Raw genomic sequence first — 19,904 nt, forward strand, 5'->3', positions numbered from 1 at the left:
TGAGAGGCGATAGCAGAAATATCGACACCACGGTGATGGTGTGAAGAGAGTGTTCGCCCTTGGAGGCTCACCTGTAAACATCAAAGGTGGTTCCTGGGGGAGAAGGGGAGGGGCTGTAGGCCTCTGGCGGAATGTAACTGACGTTCCCTCGCTCCGTTAATTGCTCGACCAGCTCCTTCTGGTTCGCAGCTTCCTCCCACTTAATCAAGCCAAAATCTGCTATCTGTCAAAAAAGGTGGAAAAAAATATGTTAAAGACAATTAAAGAGAAAATGATCTTCAGAATAGTCATCATCCAATGATGGCCTCCTGTGAGATTGGAATCTTATCAATCTGCTTAAAGCTTGTGTTTAATTAGAGCCTGTCAGGAGGTCGTTAGCAAACCATGGTGGACTCGTTAGCAGACCAGCACGAGCTTGTTAGTTCATTAGCTGGATCCACATCAGGGCAGCCTCAGTAATGGCGGCATTGAACGAACTCACCTTCTCCTCCTTCTCAGTCTCCCTCGCCTCCCTCTTTGCATTTTCCCTATCTCTCCCTCCACCTCTCCATCCTTTTCACTCTCATGCGCTCTCTATCAATCCCTCCTTCCCATCCCTTCTTCCTCTCTCCTCCCCTTCTCCGCTCCTACATCTCCCCCACCCTCCCCTCACCTTCACGTGGAGGTGGTCGTCCAGAAGGATGTTGGTTGGCTTCAGATTGAGGTGGAGCAGTGGGGGGGCGAGGCTGTGGAGGTAGTTCATGCCCATGGTGGCCTCGTGGATCATCTGGAACTTCTTGGGCCATGTAAGGGTATGGCTGGCCAGGAGCGAGTCCAGGGAGCCGCCATACATGAACTCCATCACCACGCCGACGGGGTCGCAGCAGACCCCGTAGATGGACACGACAAACCTGAACTTTACTTTAGCCAAGTTGGACGCCTCGTCTGTCATCCGTCTGCATGGAGGGAGGGAGACAGAGTATTATAGAGGGAGGGAGATAAACAGAGAGATCCACAGACACATCTGTCTGTGAGATCAACAGTAACATGGACAGTATGTCCAGTATGTGACCGAGAATGAGGCCGACACACACACACACAGACACACAGACACACAGACACACAGACACACAGACACACAGACACACAGACACACAGACACACAGACACACAGACACACAGACACACAGACACACAGACACACAGACACACAGACACACAGACACACAGACACACAGACACACAGACACACAGACACACAGACACACAGACACACAGACACACAGACACACAGACACACAGACACACAGACAGATTGGGGGAGATTGAGGCAGAGCTAATCATGATTATGCTTGTCATTGCAGGTGCACAATGTCCTTATGCTAGTTCAGATCATAACAGATTTGTTCCACCAGTTTGCCTTAACAAGGAGTTGTTTCCCTCCATAACTGAACTCATCCACACAGTGACTCATTAGCAAACTGGCCTGAAATAATACACAGTATGTGCACACGGACAGGACACTGAAGTGTTTGGAATTCATCAAACAATTAAAACACTGCACATTTACATGTTATTACCACATGGCACTGTACCTTGCATATATATTTTTTGTACACTATTCTAAACTGTGACATGGCACAGCCCACTACCTCCTCAGTCCTACCTGTATACGTTGTTGCCAGAGAGAGTGGTGTCAAAACACTTCAGGGCACAGGTCTCTCGCAGCACCTTCAGCTTGACTCTGTACACCGCTCCGAAGCTGCTCTCCGACACTTTGATCCAGTCAGCTTCAAAGGCATCCTTCCTCAAGCTCTTGAACCTTCCAAAGCCCCCGTCCAGATTATCCATAAGTGTACAGATCCCTTGCGGTCCCCAAACACTCTCTCTAATCTTATACACACACACGTCGATTAGCGGCCGCACACACACAGATTACTGTCCACAGGGGTCCACAGGTTGGCGAAGGGGGGGGCGTGTGGAGGTCACTTGTTGGCTCTGCGCTTGCTGTTAGTGGGCTGTTGCCTGGCCATTAGCTGGACTTTGAAGGCAGTTTGCTGGATGTTTAAAGACCGCTTGAAGGCGTTTGTGTGTTGGTTGATGGCTGTTTGCTGGAATTATGCTGTAAGTTTCTTTGCTGTTTCTTTGCTGTTTCCTGGCTGTTTGCTGGTTGTATTCTGGATGTTTCCGAGCTATCTGCCAGCAGTTTGAATGATGTTTACAGGTTGTTTGGTGGCTCAATGCTGGCTGTGTGCAGGTAATCCTGTTTCAACAGCAATGTGGCAAGGCCGGTTCCTGGGTGGGAAGGGAGGGAACAACACTGCCAGGAAGGGGCAGATGGAGGGTGAAACCTGATCCTCCAGCCTTGCATGCTTGCTCATCTGTCTGTCATAATTCCAGGTGGACTTTTACACACTCAAACAACTGCCATGGTGAGCTACAATACTGTAAGTGTATCACAGCAACTGCAGCTTGTGGATGGAAAGCATGTCACACAACATGGAGAAACCACAGAGCATCAGTTTACTCCAAGACCGTCTTAATTATTTTTTTCATGTGAAACAGCTTTCACTAGGCTGTGGTGTGTGGCGTATCAATGAATGAGTCCTTGTGTGCCAGAGGGGGCAAGATCAAGCATTCAGGTGAACTTGTTAATGTGTACTGGCTGCTTGTTTTCATAGTAGTCACAATGAGTTGATTGCTCTTAGCCACCTCTGATGTCATTTACAGAACAAATTCAAAACAAATTCTCTAATAAAGTCACCATCACAACCCTGGAGCTCAACCTGAAGCATGTCCTGACATTTCCTGTAAAAGGGGTGATATAAATAAAGTTTGATTTGATTTATATGTTTGGGTATTGAACCTGAAGAAGAGTGCCTCTGTGGCATCGCCTGTAAAAAGAACAAGACAAATATAGTTGGAGTGGATTCGAATGTGAGGGAGCTAACCTCGGAGATGTGCAGGCCAGCAAGTTGAGCAAGAACACACTGATTGTGTGTGAGGGACACACAACACCTTGTAGGCATCATGAAGGTGTCTCAGATGATTTATGATGGACCCACGCTGGTGTTATTGTCAAACTGTAATCTATGGAAAGTGGATGGGGCGTGATGAAGCCCTGCGTGTGCAGCTCTCTCTGACTGCTCTCTACGTGTTCTGCAGAGAGCTCTCTAATTGTGTTTCTCTGAACTGAGATTGCCTGCAAGCAATCAGGTGTGGAGTGCAAAGCAGACATGCCTTGGCGTAACTGGGGGAGCGACACATTTGGATTATGTACACATCCGTCACAAGGTTCCGCCCGCGCGACACACACAGGCTGCACACCACGTGTCACACATGGAAGCTGACGCATGGTTCTGGAACGTTGCGTGGAACTGACAGAATGTTTCAGTCAGAGATGGACACTAACCGCATTGGTGACACTTTATAATAATTACACACAATTCATAATTTATCAAGCAGTTGTAACCTATGAGTTAACGGTTTGTTCACCATTAGTATAACGTATTAGTAAAGGATAACCCTAACCCTAAACCCTAAACCCTAAACCCTAAACCCTAAACCCTAAACCCTAAACCCTAACCCTAACCCTAAACCCTAACCCTTAACCCCAACTGAGTGAACAAATGCTTTACTAATGATGCATTTTGTATAAACAGTAAATAACTAATGGTGAACAAACTATTAACTAATAGGTAACAAACCAAACCAAACATACCACTGCATTATATGAGAGTCCCCACAGAGGGTAAAATAAAACCATAATGAAGGCGTATTACAACCTCTACTTCCCACTTGCTTGACTGCTAATCTACGTCCAGCAATGCCCTTTTTATGGTTCAGGTCTCAACTCCTCTCAGGGAACAATAAGCCCGAGGGAGTCCTATCATGGTGCAAAACACCTTGCTCCTCAGGCTTCCAGTTGATTGTGCATCGAGCTGATCTTGCAATCTGCAGTATGAAGGCCCCACTGCAGGATGTATGTAGTCTATACTATGCAACACAAGCTGCTCTTGGCCTGTGACACACACACACACACACACACATGGCTAACCAGAAGAAGAAGTCATGCACTGTGACAGACACATACACACAAACAAGTGTCCACCGATGACAATTCTCCTCACACATCATGAGGCCGAAGCAAGAATGGAACCCAGGACATTCTTGCAAGGCCAGCTTTGTTAAAGGCTTGCGTTTTTGCAGTGCGGTGCTTATCTTGGGGTTGGCATTGCCCTCCTCTGATAGTTGCATGAAAACTGGCAGATTGTTGCTTGCGAATCCAAATCTCTGTACTCACCTACCCGCTTCATTACATGTGCCTGTTGTTGAGCAGAGGTGAGAAGCGATGGAGTCTTTATGGGCTGTCTTGGGACCCTGGGGTTATGGGAACTCGATTCAGTGAGATGTAAAAATAAAGACTCCTTCTGAATGTCTCAGTTCATCACCCTGCTGTTCACTTTATGGTTTAGCCAGTTAAATCATACTTACAGGTGAAGCCATTACTGTTTTATTCACCCTGGCCCTGAGTGAGTTGAAAATTGAACACATCGCGTCTCTAGGTTGAGATATTTTGTTCCAAAATGTTCCACAAAAGAATCCTCTGATTGGTTGGATATTCAGGCAAAGGATAATAATTCCCACCCTTGGGCCATCTCTAAATGTTATGGACAAGCGTTTCTTTTTAGAAATACTTGGGTTTGAGGTTAGCAATGGTAGAAAGGGGGGGTGGGGGAAGATCCTCTTCAAATAAGATGTCTTTAATCCCCCGCGCCTCCACTGTAGCAAAACAAAATGTTGTGTTGGGCTTTCTTCCATCAATCCCTCTCTAACCCTTCCTCCATCTCTACTCACCTCCCCGCTGAGCCGTTATGAAGAGCTTTCGTATTAATGTGATCCATTTGGACACAGGCCCAAGCGTCTCCAGACACCCACACGCCCCCCCCCCACGCCCCCCGCTTACACCCAACTGTATGTGCTTTGTTGCTTTGGTTGACGTTTTAATTACAAGACACCATTTCGCTTTTTGTCTTTTTAATATGAAATCACCTCCAGCACAGTTTCCCCGCGTCTCCTAAACCTGAAGCATCTCCTCCAGGGCTAGCTCGCTGGTTTTAATGGATTTGCATGTGGATTATTTTTTCAAGGGCTTCATATCCATTGTTGAAAAAAGCTCCTCCCATCGAAAATAGGATTCATTTATCGAAATGCTGCTCTTCAGTGATTGGTGAGTAACGTAATGTTATAGGATAGACTCTATAAAAACAAATATGACCTGCAACGCCCAAGCTCCTGCAGGGCAGTATACTCAATCAGAGTCAATTAAATAGGTGGCTAACAATAGTGAGATCTCTCCTCACTGCCTGGTAAAAAGTGTAATGGAGGTCTGGCCTACTTGATGACTAGCCTAAAGGGGATTTTGTCGTTGATTAGAGTCCAAATCAAAGTCTAGGGTTTCTACCCTTTTTTTCCAATACACTTTTTGTCATTACTCGCCAGACTGATCTGCTTCTAATCTGACCCTCATGGTCTCCAAAGCTCCCACAGGAATCCAGACCCATACAAGCAGCTGCATATATACAGCCCGTCAACTATCGTATACATAAACTTGTGTAGGGCTCATTCGCATTCCACCTGCTTGAGGAGCCATTTTAGATCTAGATGTTTCTCCACTGACAGCTATAGTTTCATGGTTGGCTAGCCGCTGGCACATTCTATTAGGGCTGACCTCCGGATTGATCCTGCAGTGAAAATTGCTCGGTTGTGATTGGAATTCTGATGGGTTGTCTGAGTAGTGAGTCTAGGCCCCAACCAATCAAATCACGTGATACCTCCATGCAGGGTGAGCTGATTCCATGCTGGGTGAGCTGATGATGGTCAAACACCCCAGACCTATGTTGCCCCTCAGCAGTAGAGTGCCAACGTAAGTCTCAACTTCACCACTATGAATTGTCTATGGTTTATGGAGTCTGGTCTCCATAAACCACACCATTAACTAAGGAAATGGAGAGGGGGTGTTGTAATCGGTTCTGGGTGTGGATGCCAGAGTGAAAACAGGCATGTAAGTCTGCATACAAGAACAATAATTAGATCTCATGTTTATGAAAGGACCAGTGATCTGTACACACACACACACACACAAACACACGTCTCTGTAAATTGAACAGAAGTCTTTAATCAAATTGTGAGTGTGACTACACCTGCTCTATGCAGGGAGCAAATGATTGTGGCTTTGTGTAAAATGGAGCATGATAATACAGTAAGGGCTCCAAAGATGTTTATAGAAAGGAAGCAACCAGAGTGATTAAGAGGGCTGCTGATTTAAAATGCAACAGTTATTTGTATAGAAGCAAATGGCCCAGCTATAATTATGAAATTAAAAACAAACAAGTACGGTTTTCAATTAGATAAAGCCACCAGCATCACTGAGAGGATGACAGGGTTTTCTCAAACATTTAAAAAACAGAGATCATAAAGCTGGCATGAATCTAGAGAACTGAATGGAGCGCCAGTGAGGCGTCAGACTGTGTTTTAAAGAAGTCCTGCTGCTGGATTAACCTTAATCCCAGGCAATTGTCTTCTTTGGAGATTAGACTTCGTCCGAGGCATGTTTTAATGGGTTTTGAGGCATAGTGGCCCAAGAAGCGGATTCTGTAATAAACAATCTTACAATGCCTCCCAATATGCAATCTGTCAGTAAGTGAATTAAAACGGTTGCCATATTAAGTTAAGTAAAGAGAGACAGCCCCGGGTGTTCAGCTTTAGTTTCTGCTGTGTTTGTCTGCATGTTTCCATGGAGATGTGAGCATCTGTGTGCAGGTGTGAAATCATACACTGGCAGCTGTGTCACGACTGAGCGAGGAGTGAATTAGGTTGCTTCTGATCTTGTCTGGCAGCTCTGACATATCGCAAGCTTTTCCTGGTTCACCCACCAAATGGATGGATTGGTTGCTCTGGTTCTCTCCCGGCTCACATGATTGGCCGTTCTCATTTTGCGGGGTAACATGATTGGCTGTTCTCATTCTGAGGGTGTGACAAAAATGGCTGACGGGAGGGATTATGGGGTGTATGCTGATTGGTCACGGTAGGTCTCCAGTGCGGAGGCATCCACAGCGAGGCCCGGTTTCTGGGTCCACCAGCCTCTGCCTCCTCTGCCTGTGGGCCAGCCACACCAGCAGCAGGGTCAGGGTCACCAGAGAACCAGCCACCACCAGGCCCACCACCACCAGAACTAACTGCAGATCCACTGGCTCTGCAGAGCATTAAAAGATAGATGGATGGATAGATGGATAGATAGACAGATAGATAGACAGACAGACAGACAACAGTATTAGATTGGACAATTGAACCATAGTCAAGCTGACAGTGATACAAACACAGGACTGTCTGACCAGTCATTTCGTAGTTGACTCTCCGACAGTCAGGGAATCCCCCGATCACGTAGTTTTATAGGCAAGCGGGGGGACTCTACCCATCTCCTGAGCGAAGGTCGAGTTCTGTGCTCCTTTCATCATGGGACCGAAGGAGATATGGTTCCTCCGATTGGTCGAGATAGCATCTGGACCCAATGAGGATGAGGAGGGATCTCTTTGCTGGATGCAGTTCTGCAGCCACACACACATTTACACACATGCACACACACACACACACACGCACATGCACACACGTACAGCACACTAACACCCACAGGATGTTTCTATGCTCATGTGTATGAAAAACGATGGAGTAGATAAGCCGTAATTAGTTTCTTGGAAGAGGATGAATCTTGGCAATCTCTTGGGGTACAGGCTGTGTTGTGGAGTAATACACATAATGACTATCATTCATCCCCTCTGATAAATATGTCCAAAACATACTTCCTTCCCAGGCTCGTGCTTCTGTTTGATAGAGTTAGAAGGGAGAAGATACTTTAACACCCCACAGACTGCTAGTGGTGGAATGGATTTCCAGGGTGTAAGGCCTAGTAATCCCCCTGGCCCCTTAGATATGGCTGAGTTTTCATCATATAAACAAGCACTCAATGGCAGCAGAGAGACTGTGTGAGATATCGCTTCTATCCTAAGAACCTCCACCAAGAGGGATAATGACTGTTGTTTCCTGCACTTCTTTCTACTCATCCTTCTTGCTCTTTTGCTGTGTTGCTGTCTCACTCTCACCCACTGAGACCCTCCATACCTGTTTCACCCTCTCACAATCTCTACAGCCCACTAGACCCTGTCTCACCCTCTCACAATCTCTACAGCCCACTAGACCCTGTCTCAACCTCTCACAATCTCTACAGTCCCCCAGAACAAATCTCACCATCTTACAATCCCTACAGTTCCATAGTCCCTAACCCTCTAAAGCAGATGTCAGCAGCATCGCATATTCACTCTGTCACAGTCGGCCTATGGCCCATTAGGGATTACAGGTTCACCCTCTCATTATCAATGCCTCAGCACATGGCAGTAAACTTGTTGTCTCACCCTCTCACAGTCGCTGCAGTTCCTGGGGCAGACGGAGAGGTCACAGTGCAGGTAGGTCACAGAGTAGTGGACGAGCTGGAACAGGCTGATGGAGAAGCTGGTGGAGGTGGAGACCGCAGAGGGAAGCAGACGGGCACACACCGGAGCTCTGGAGAGGAGAGAGAGGAGGAGAGGAGATGAGAGAGGAGAGGAGATGAGAGAGGAGAGGAGATGAGAGAGGAGAGGAGATGAGAGAGGAGAGGAGATGAGAGGAGATGAGAGAGGAGAGGAGGAGAGGATATGAGAGAGGAGAGGAGATGGGAGAGGAGAGGAGGAGAGAGAGGAGAAGAGAGAGGAGAGGAGAAAGAGGAGGGGAGGAGAGGAGAGAGGAGGAGAGGAAAGGAGAGAGGAGAGGAGGAGAGGAGAGAGAGAGGGGGAGAGGAGGAGAGGAGAGAGAGAGAGAGGAGAATAGAGAGGAGAGGAGAGAGAGGAGGGGAGGAGAGGAGAGATGAGGAGAGGAAAGGAGAGAGGATGAGAGGAGGAGAGGAGAGAGAGGAGGAGATGAGGAGAGGAGAGAGAGAGGAGGAGAGGAGAATAGAGAGGAGGAGAGGAGAGAGAGGAGAGAGGAGAGGAGGATAGGAGAGAGGAGGAGAGGAAAGGAGAGAAGAGAGAGGAGAGAGAGGAGAGGAGAGAGGAAGAGAGGAGAGGAGGAGAGAGGAGGAGAAAGGAGGAGAGGAGAGGAGGAGCGAGGAGAGGCAGAGAGGAGAGGAGAGAGGAGGAGACAGGAGGAAAGAGTAGAACAGAACAGAATAGAAGAGTGGTGCGACTCATAGAAGTTGACTTTGAACTAACATCTGTAGCATCTATATAAAAAGAACACTTGAACACTGTTATGATGTTGGCCACAGATGTATAGTACATCACGCATCAAAGGTCAGAATGTTCCACTAATTCTATGATCCATAACAGCCACATCAGGCACTTCAAACTGCATCAAACCTCCACAAAACATGAAACGTTTCTGGTGTTCTATTGTTGAGTTAGTCAGTAGAAAATCCCATATGACCCTCCCTCCAACACATATACACACCCTGCTACAGCCAAGATGTGTCAGCATGAACTGCAAATATTGCTAACCAAAGTTAGAAAGTTGCACATCCTGTCAGTACCCTCGCTGACCTGCAAGGTGAATTAGATGTTTTTTTCACAAAAGGGGAGGCTGAGATTATTGAAGACTAGGAGGTGATGCTGGGCTAAAGGCTGTCTAACTCAGCAACTGCATACATGCTTGGGATTCATCCATCATCAGGACCTGGACGGTGGAAACGCCCTGTCAGCAGCTCAGCCCAGACCGACCCGGAGCAGAGCAGTGGGAAGACAGACCCCAGAACAGCCCGACAAGCCTTGCGTGATTCCACCCATTAAAGTAGGTCCAGAAATGCATGAAAAAAAAATGCATCTGTCCTCACTGTCGACACTTCCTCTTACCTCTAAATAGAATGTGTTGCTCTGTTCCGATGGAGGTGGAGGTAGTAGACAGCTAAAGAGCTTATTCCCATTTGGTGGAAAAGCGAGGATTGGGGGATTTTTCTTTACGCTGGGATATGGGGGAGATGTTTTGGGGGACGTTTCATTTGCTGCCCATTTTGGTGTTGCTGACTCCTGGAGATAAGGGCCTCAACCTCGAGCAAAGCTTTCCATTTAGCAGGCAGAAAAGTTGAACTGTGCCTCTCTCCCTCTTTCTGCACAAACAGGCATGTCGCTATCCTGTCCCAAGCAGGATCAATTTGATTGTAGGGACACAATGGTGTTGACTGAGATTTTGCAACTGGTGACAGTTTGGTCTGGGGATTCTCAGCTTTGGGGGTTTAGGGAGGGCGAGGGGGTGGGGGTGTAACAGATAGTTTAATCAATAACTGTTTACAGATTTTTATCATAAAGTTTTCGATCAGCCAAACTCCAGACTAAAAGAGCATAATTTAAGATGGTGGTTTGGAAGCACAATCTTCTTAGAAGGAAGTCAAATCTGTTGCTCAGGCCATTAGAATGTGCCTTTTGGTTAAATGGTAAATTCTTGAGTGTCAGACAAGGGTTTGAAACCTTTCAAGTGTGCTTTTATGTAATCACCTTTGGTAATCATCAAGTGAATCTAAGAATATCTTGCCACTGATTGCTTAGACTATAATTCTACTGTACATTATATGGTCGTAATATGCATAACTCTACACAGGGCATTCACTACATAATCTCCGGACATTATAACCATCCCGATTAAAGTTTTAATTGTAAAATCCTTGTAACTTTGTCCTTAATTCAGTGAAATATTCCCCCTAGGGATTTAGGGCCACAGTGAGGGTACCTGGAGACCATGCAGCAAGTGGAGTTGGGGAGGTAGAGCTGGGCAGAGGGAGATAGACAGCAGGAGGTGACCTCCATGTGGACCTGGCTGTTGTTGCTCTTCATCCTGATGACCACACGGAGGTTCCCCAGGGCTGGGACTGGGTCTCCAGGCTGGAGGATGGAGTCTACAGGCACCAGGTCCCCAGGTGACAGCTCCCTCCCCTGGGATAGGACTAGATCCCCTGCAGCCTCTGCTGGGCGTTCAGAAGGGACGTCTCTCTCCAGGCCTAGGGTCATCTCTACACTGTAGTTTCCACTACCGCATAGATCATCTGAGATTTCTGTCGAGCTGGCAAATTGGCAAATCAGAGAATCGGATTAAACAAGTTACTTCTAGCAGTGGTCTTCAACCCTGGTCCACAGGGACCCCTTGCCTTGCATGTTTAAGATGTTTCCCTGCTCCATTACACCAAATCCAGGTGAATGCTTGTTATCAGGCTTCTGCAGTGCTTAATAACAACCCATTCATATGAATGAGTTGAGTTAGAGCAGGGAAACGTCTAAAATATGCAGGGCAAGGGTTCCTTGAGGACCAGGGTTGAAGACAGCTGATTTATAGCATATTATATCCTTCAGTATTGTATATATTTGTTACATAATTTCAGTACCATTGAATGAATGCTTAATATGATTGTAAATATTGTGTGAAATCATTACTACTTAAGGCAAATTTTGATGGTCAATGGAATAATCACCCTGTGAGAAAAACTTCAGAAATGGGGCTCCTTCTCTGGTGAAGTCTGGATGGTCCTGGCTCCAATTCAGGGTCAAGTCTTAGTTCTGTTTCTGGGTCTTGGCCTAGTTCTAGTCCTGCATCTTGGCCAAGTCCTGCTCCTGGGTCAAGTCCTGGTCCTGGTGCTGGTTCAGTTGCCTTTACATTCATGTCTGACTGCCATGCAATCCACTCACCAGTCACAGCAGAAACCGTCGCTTCAGATTCAGACATGGTGCTAGTTGTTGTGGTTTCTCCAGATGTGCCTTTCTCTCCTGTGGTTGGAATCTGGCCCTCAATGGTTAAAAATTGGTCAGTTCCAGTAATGGTCAAAAGATGGTCAGTTTTGTTAGAGGTTGGAAATTGGTCTGTTCCATTATTGGTCAGAACTGCATATATCTCCTCAGTGGAGTGCATTTTGTGGTCAGTGATCTGAACTGCAGAAGTATTTCCAGGTATATTATTATGCTCAGTCCCACTTTGGGTCCTCAGGACAGTCTGGGTATGGTCTATCTCATGACTTCTCAGGACAACATGGGCTTCCCCTGAGAAGAGAATATGTTGGTCTTCACGATCAGGTTTTTCTGCTGTCAGTAGGGATAGGTTCTCCCCAGCTAGCTTCTGTCTAGTCTCATTCATCTCCAGCAACAACGTTTTATCAAATTCCTTCACACCAGGACTCTCTTGGTCGTTGTGGTCAGGTTTATCAGTGGTGTGCCACGAGGTCATAACACGTTCATCAATGCCAGGAATGTTTTCTGTAGGACTGTGTAACAGTTGGAGGTTTCGGTTATCAAACTCACCACCTAAAATCTGCAAAACAGGCTGTTTTTCATCACTGAGATTCTGTACTATAAGACTGTCTGAAGGTTGGAGGTATTGGTTGTTAGAGTCGTCTATGGTCTGCATCATAGCTGTGGCCTGTTCATTTCCCCCAGGGGACTCTATCATAAGGCTGTCTGAAGGTTGGTGGTCGTCATGGTCAGGTTCATCCGTGGTGGGTGGCTCCACAGTGTTCTCGCTGGTAGTAGAGTGGCGAGGCAGACGAATGTTCTGCAGCTGCTGTGGACCAGCAGCACCAGGGGCCTGTTCAGGAGAAGTCACACTAGAGGACAGGTTCTTCTGCTCCTCAAGGTCGTGAGAGGGCCATTGGCGTTCCAGTTCCTCAGCTCTCTGCAATGTAAGGTTCTCTCGCTCCTCAATTCGTTCAGTTTCACTGATTTCCAGGTTCTCGCCTTCACCGGTCTCTTGGACATTCAGAACTGCTGGATCCATGAGAGAAGAACGACTTGTGAAGCTGTAATGTTCAGTTTCAGTGGCCCCCTGTGCTGAAGCAGGACTGGTAGGATCTGAAGCTGGTGATGTGTGCTGAGACTGGGCAATGTAATTAGTGGTTGGTGGCAGGAGGGATGGTAGGATTCCCAGAGTCCTCCCAGCCCTCTTATCAGGTCGTGGGCTTGTTATGTCCCCACTGTGGCTGCTGTGAGCTGAGTTGTCACCTGCTAACAATGGCACAGAAGGCGTTAGATGTGGAGGAGAAGGAGGAGGGGGTGGAGGTGTGGTGCAGAGTGCAAATTGCTCTCTCTTCACTTCTGGCCCCGCAGGAGCTTGTGAAAGGAGCAGCTCGTTATCTTGAGAGGCATGCAAGGCATCTGAATGCGGTGTGTTCTGTGCGTGTGTGAATGAGAAAAGTGGGGCAGGAGGCTCCCTGTTGGAGTGAGATATCTCAGGGGCAGGGTGTCCTTGCTCGCCCTTGGTGTCTCTCTCCTCCACCCTCCTCTCCTCCATTTTCCTCCCTTCATCTCCGCTGGTCTCCTTCTCTTGTTCTTGACTGGTCTCCCTCTCCTCTCTCTCCATGCTGCTCATTTCCCTCTTTTTTTCTCTCCTCTCCTCACTGCTGGCTTCTCTCTGCTCTGGTCTGGACTCTCTCTGCTCCTCTCTCTTGTCATCTTTACAGGTCTCTCTTTGCTCTTGTCTTCTCTTCTCTTCACTTTTTACGTTCCCCTTCATCTTTATTGCATCACCCTCCCCCTTGCCACCATGCTCTCTTTCATTCTCTCTTGTGGCCTCTCTCTCCTCCCCCTCTGGATAAAGACTGCGGGTGTGGGGTAATGGAAGGGCAGTGTGTCCTTGGTGGGGGGGTGGCTGTGAAGGGGAGGCAGGAAGAGATGGAGGAGGAACAGCAGGGGAAGCTGGAACAGGTTCAGAGGCCCTTGAGGTCGAGGCCTTGTCTGCGTGTGGGCGTTCTGATGAGTTATTATCTGTCTCCGCCCTGGCAGGAGAAGGGAGGGGGCGCCTCCTCGACACGACGGTCGGGGTAGAGGTCGCGAGGTCCCCCGCTATCAGGTCAAACACACGTTCAGTCAGACTGACAGGCGTCCGATGAGCTTCCTCTTTGACGGGTGAGAGGGTTGGAGAGACGTAGTTTCCGGTTGACATTGAGCTGCTAAACTGGTGCGTTTTATGTGAAGCACGTTGAATAATGGATAGTCTGTGAGAAGACGTATTTACTGCAAAACGAGCCTGAGCACTTGAAGGTCCAGCTGTGATAACTCGCCTCGGGGTAGAGGAGGGGTACAGATTATCAACACCGTCACGTACAGAGAAGCCTGATTTAACCACATGGAGACTCTCTCGGGGAAGCTGCAGGTTTGGTTTCTCATGAAAAGCTACTTTAAATGAACTGATTGGGGTTTGAGCGCCTGTGACCATGCTTGGAAAGGCGGTCAGGGTGCGTGCAGATGACTTTTCTGGCTGGATATTTGCCGTTGGAACCGTGGAAACATGCTGGGAAGATTCCGGGTTATGGAGAGAGCGATATGGTTCATTCTTATCAGGTGGTGGGAGTATTGAGGAAAAGACCATCCTCGAGAGTTTTTGGCTAAGAGTTGTATGGAGAGCCAGTTCATCTGTTTGATGGTTGACGATTTGGCTGGAGAGTGACCTATTGTCCTCTTCCATTGATTGGGAGACACCCTCACTCTTATGGACGGGTTTGTGCTCGGTCGCTCCCAATTGCTTAATTAAAAAGGGAGAGGGAGAGATGTGTGTTGCAGAGTGTTGTTCATTTCTGTCTGCTGCTTCAGAGTGGTGTGGCTGTCTAATATCTAGAAGAAGAACACCTTGGGGTGCTTCTTGTTTCTCTTCATCGCTCCTGGCCTCCTCCTCTCTCCTGGATTCCTCTTGATCCTGTTTCCCACTGCTTTCCATTCCCCTCTCTCCTCTCATCTCGCCTCTCATCTCTCCTTTCTTCTTGGTTTGCTCTATCTTTTCGACCCTGCTGGTTTCTGTCTCCTCATTTATCTGGATATCTGGTTTTTCCTCCTCTTGACTGAATTTGTCCTCCTTTAGGAAGTCTTTCATACGCTTTGCTTCCTCTCTCTCAGTCTCTTTTTCCTCCTGTTCACTCATCTTATCTTTCTTGGTGACCTCTGTCTCTTCCCCTCCTATGATCTTTACATCCTCCTCTCCCCTGGTCTCTCTCTCCTCTTCTTGACCGCTCCCTGTGTCCTCTCTAGTTTCTCCCTTCTCTCTCCTGCTCTCCCTCTCCCCATCTCCACTAGTCTCTCTCTCCTCCTCTCTCCTGCTCTCTCTCTCCTCCTCTATCCTGCTCTCTCTCTCCTCCACTCTCCTGCTCTCACTCTCCCCATCTCCACTGGTCTCTCTCTCCTCCTCGCTCCTGCTCTCTCTCTCCTCCTTTCCAGGCATGGAGGTCTGTGAGCAGGTAGTGTCCAGTCTGTCGTTATCTCTCCGCTTCAGAGTTTGCTTCATCTGCGACTCTCTGGAGTGATTCACGTCCTGATTCACCACAGGCCAAGTTGTGGCTTTCAAACGACTCAGAAGAGGGCCTTCATTTGGCATCGCCGTGCATCGTGATTTCATGCTCCCGTAGCTTTCTAAAAGCCGTTTGTGCGTCGGCCTTTCAACCAGCAACTTCTGCGGCCTCATTGTTATCGCGGAGGAAGCACTGTCGAGCAGCGGCTCCCGTCTGACTACTGACGCCAGCATCATCAAAGAGCCCGATGCTCCCTTCTTTGATGACGACTGAGAGCGTTCCTCTGCGGTGGTCAATGTGGGCGAGGGGGTTGCACTAGGAGGAGGCTCTGAAGGCGAGGGGGATGCACTAGGAGGAGGCTCTGAGGGCGAGGGGGATGCACCAGGAGGGGGCTCTGAGGGCAAGGGGGATGCACCAGGAGGGGGCTCTGAGGGCGAGGGGGATGCACCAGGAGGGGGCTCTGAGGGCGAGGGGGATGCACCAGGAGGAGGCTCTGAGGGCGAGGGGGATGCACCAGGAGGGGGCTCTGAGGGCGAGGGGGATGCACCAGGAGGGGGCTCTGAGGGCGAGGGGGATGCACCAGGAGGGGGCTCTGAGGGCGAGGGGGATGCACCAGGAGGGGGCTCTGAGGGCGAGGGGGATGCACCAGGAGGGGGCTCTGAGGGCGAGGGGGATGCACCAGGAGGGGGCTCTGTCTGTTTCAACACTCTGTTTACACTGTCAGGACTGTAGGGAGGCTCAGCTAATACCTCTGCGCTGACAGTTTTCTGAGGGCGCTCTCTCTTGGATGCAGATCTTGTCGTGGTTTCAGAGGCCAGCTGGAACCTGGAGGGCCTCTGAGAAGACGTCGATAAGGGCAAGGAGCCCGGTTCAGCTGGCAGGCCATCAGAGACACTCGATAAAGACATCAAAGATGTTGGAGGTGGACTTGCTGTGGATAGGGCGGTGGGCGTGGTCGGATGCGCAGAGCGGGAGGGCGCGGACGCAGTTGCAGTCTGGATCGATGGCGTTCTCACAGTCTGAGGTGATTTGTCGATCTGGTTGGAGAGGATGGATGTGTTGATTATGTCACGGGTGTGGTTTGAGACGGTCTGAAATGAAACGGGTGCATCTGTAATGGTCATTGATCCGGCAGAGATGTCATTAGGTTCAATACTGCCAGTCACTATTGTACGGTTCAGATGTCGTCTAGTTCCGGGACCCGATTCCGCCTCATCTTTAGAATCTACCCTCGCGTGCTTCAATGAGTTGTCAGATGTTCTTTGTGCGTTGACTCGCAACAGTGAGTGGTTTGTGAAAGAGGAATGGCGCAGCCCATGCGACACAGCCGGCCGTTTGACAGTGGAGTGGCTGGGAATGAGAGAGTGCGTCTTATTCCCAGATGTCAGCTGTGACTGGCCTCCGGGGTCTACCGTCGCCTTCGACGCCCGCCCTTCTCTGTCTGTCAGAGGTACGGATACAGTGGGAAATGGCTTTTGGAGATGATAAGGCGAGCTGTTTGCTGATAAAAGCATTTGAACGGGAGACTGAGTAGGATCAGCCTGCCTGTGAACTGTCTGATGGTTCACCTGTGCTGTGACTGGCGTGTTTATGGAGGTGTCAGTTTCTGCTTCTCTTCCTCCTCTCCCAGAACCAGGCCTGCCAGTGAGGCTCCCTTCAACTGCAGAGGAGGAGTGAACGGAGGAAGACGTCATCTGATAATAGCTCAGTCCGGCGGTGACATTTACAGAGATATCTGACACAGTCGTTGTGACATTTTCAGTGTTTTTTAACTTGGTTTTCTCTTTCCCGTCATTTCTCGCTGTCTCTGCTGTGAATGATTGAGGCGGGGGAGGTGTGTAATGAGGGGTGGCATCAGGCAGCGCCCCCACCCCTCCCCCAGGGCGGAGGACAAAACCTGGGGCTAATGACAAGGGCAGTTCTGGATCCTTCTCAGGATATCCTGGTGTTTTGTCTCGCTGGCAGGTGAGGCACACGTTAGTCACGCTCTTTCCCGCCACGAAGACGTCCTTTCTGTCAGCGCCTGAGATGGATTCCGTTCCACTCGGCAGGTGCTTGTTTGTTTCCAGTTCTGTGATCCCTTTTTCATGTGCGTTTTGCTCTCGTTTTTCCTCCTTGTCACGCAAGCCCACGAGGTTATCGATGATGACGGGGCGGGGGGGGGCAGAGAGTGCCGAGGCCCTCTGCCCTGCCCTCGACCCCAGAGTGATAGACTCTGAGATGCTTTGATTGCGGTTATCAGTCGAAGCGTTAAGCTGCCCTCCAGAGCCCTTCCCTGCGGCCGATGACGAGGATGGCTGAGCCCCACGCCCTGAGACGCTGTTCATCACTGCTACGACGACAGCCGGGAGGGTGGAGGAGGGAGAGACAGGGAAGGGGGGAGGGACATGGGAGAGGTTGGAGACGGAGGAGACGGAGGAGGGAGAGATGGGAGAGGAGGGGGGGATGGTGGAGGAGGGGGGGATGTGGGAGGAGGGGAAGATGGGAGAGGAGGGGGGGATGGTAGAGGAGGGGGGGATGTGGGAGGAGGGGGAGATGGGGGAGGAGGGGGAGATGGGGATGAGGAAGACAAAAGAGGAAGTGGAGACAGGGTAGGAGGTGGAGTCTGGAGGGACAGGGGAGGATTCAGAGATGGGGGAGGAGGGGGAGACAGGAGAAACAGGTGATGAGGGGAAGATAGAGGAGGGGAAAATAGGAGAGGACTGTAAGAAGGGGGAAAAGGGGGAGGAGGGGGAGGAGGAGGCAAAGGCCTTGTCATGAGATACCAATGGCAGATTTGGTTCAGTGGAGGACGTCATTACCCATGCTGAGATATCGTCCTCAGCCGACCCAGACCAGCCCAGTCCGGTCCTGGAAGCGACGGCTCCAGTACTAGCATACTTAATGGAGGCGTCGCTGCTGGTGGGGGCTGCCCCCCCCTGCTGTGTTTTGGGGCGGCGGGGCCGGGCTGTCCCTGGGTGCTTGTTTACAGCCCTGGTGTCAGCAGGTGGCTGCTGCCTGAGACTCGACAGGTTGCCACGGACACCCGTGCCGTTGTCCGTTGTGGCAGGACGGTTGGTTGTGAACACAGAGCTCTCCCTTACAGCTGTCAACGACGACCGATCACCTTGGTGACCTTCATTTACAGTCTGCCCTACAGAGACACAAATCAGAGCCGGAAACCATTTCACCATTATGTTGACAATCCCTGGAAATCCACAACCTGGCTACGGTACTTTAATATTACATGAAATTATATTTTAAACAATTATGCAAATGCTGACTCACAAGTGTTGCTGTGAAAGAAGTTCTACAGTAACATACCATGTTTAATAATGAAACCCTTTAGGGAGGGTAATAAATTATTAAAATCATGCAAGATTCAGCAAATAGTTACTAATGCTCTACATCAGGCTATGAAGAGATATTATCATAATGAGTTTGGCATTCAGGACACTAACATATTGTTTTCTCCTCCAGGTAACCTCAGAGAAAATGCTCAAAGCCAGCATTGTTCACCCAGAATACAAATTGGCTCTTGCGTTTAACATAATAAAGAGACGCTTTAGCTTAAGTTAATTACAGTTGCTCCTGCAGGAATACCATACTGTACAACCAGATTTAAAATTGAGAGGGACGGGGTGAGGGGGTGAAGTGATCCCAGGGACCCCTTTAAGAGTAGAGGGAGGCCCCCTTAAGAGTAGGGGGACTCCCCCATAAGAAAGAAATATGAGCTTGGGGGTACCCCTCTGTGTCGGCTCCCCACTCACCACCTTGTAGAGCCCGGACGCAAATCCAAAACACGTTGACACTGACAGTGCACATCATGTTTGACCCCAACCTCAAACCGCTCAAGACATACCTGTATGGATGAAGAGAACGCAGATGAGATATGAAAAGCCGTTCATTTCTGTCCCGTTGAAACAGCATGCAAATCTTCCATCCGTGTTTGCTCAGACTGGCGTTGGCTGTAAATCAGACTGGGTCGAAGAAGATATCAGTATTTGCAGCCACGCACACGCATGCACACAAGCACACACACACACACACAGAGCCTCAAACACACAAACGAGTCGCAGACAGTGTGATCCCTCACTGAGTGTGGCTGCCAGAGCTCTTATTCATGCAGGGATTAGATTTCCCTGACAGGTAAACACACCCTTCTATATCTGTCAGCGTGGGGTGGGCTGCTGTGGCATCGCCACATCCACCGCAGAGCAGGAGCACACACACAGAACACACACACAGAACACACACAGAGAACACACACACACACAGAGCAGCACACACAGGGTCTGGGTCTGCCCCACAGAGACCACCACACACACAGACTCTAACACGCAGAGAGCAAAATCACGTTCATGTCTGGAATGGAGGGCAAGCATCTCCAAAATAGATTTTCTTCCGCATCATTTTTGTTTGCATAATTTACTCTGGGCATTACAGTGAACTTTGCTTACGGTTTGACCTATTTTGCAAATGCAGGCCCAGAGACAGGCTAGAGTCAGCCTGGGGTTAAATACAGAACATATTAGTAGTCAGGGTGTGTTTGATTTGACTTGAAAGCTAGCCCACTCCGAGCCGCTTCGCCAGAACGATTGCACAGGATGTT

General features: G+C 49.2%; 2 protein-coding genes across 2 annotated transcripts in view; both read right to left on the reverse strand.

The window, feature by feature from the left end:
- Positions 1-1,849, reverse strand: part of ankk1 (ankyrin repeat and kinase domain containing 1) — a 7,091-nt gene extending 5,242 nt beyond the window's left edge. Inside the window, exons 1-3 of the mRNA XM_084674771.1 lie at positions 1,646-1,849; positions 653-935; positions 72-223 (exon numbers count right to left, since the gene is read on the reverse strand). Of these exons, the coding sequence (XP_084530897.1) occupies positions 72-223; positions 653-935; positions 1,646-1,830 (620 nt within the window). The 5' untranslated portion in view covers positions 1,831-1,849. The remainder of the gene's footprint in view (positions 1-71; positions 224-652; positions 936-1,645) is intronic.
- Positions 1,850-6,172: 4,323 nt separating this feature from the next.
- Positions 6,173-19,200, reverse strand: LOC146257224 (uncharacterized). Its single transcript, XM_084674717.1, has 8 exons — positions 19,155-19,200; positions 18,186-18,446; positions 16,246-16,350; positions 11,522-15,971; positions 10,786-11,115; positions 8,448-8,595; positions 7,454-7,586; positions 6,173-7,234 (listed from the first exon to the last, which is right to left on the reverse strand). Exons 1-8 carry the CDS (start codon positions 19,198-19,200, stop codon positions 7,062-7,064), a joined length of 5,646 nt encoding a protein of 1,881 aa, XP_084530843.1. The 3' UTR covers positions 6,173-7,061.
- Between the last annotated feature and the right edge of the window lie 704 nt (positions 19,201-19,904).

The sequence above is a fragment of the Hypomesus nipponensis genome, chromosome 15 (genome assembly GCF_054491055.1).
Source record: "Hypomesus nipponensis isolate SF chromosome 15, ASM5449105v1, whole genome shotgun sequence".
Classification (NCBI taxonomy): domain Eukaryota; kingdom Metazoa; phylum Chordata; class Actinopteri; order Osmeriformes; family Osmeridae; genus Hypomesus; species Hypomesus nipponensis.

Excerpts from the sequence above, each read along its gene's own strand:
- LOC146257224 (XM_084674717.1), bottom strand. The coding sequence starts at position 19,200 with ATGAACGGCTTTTCATATCTCATCTGCGTTCTCTTCATCCATACAG. Across the intron at positions 16,351-18,185 it reads CGCCTCCATTAAGTATGCTA|ATCGACAAATCACCTCAGAC; the intron begins GTACTGGAGCCG and ends CTCTCCAACCAG. Across the intron at positions 7,587-8,447 it reads ACTGCAGCGACTGTGAGAGG|AACTGCATCCAGCAAAGAGA; the intron begins GTGAGACAACAA and ends GTGTGGCTGCAG.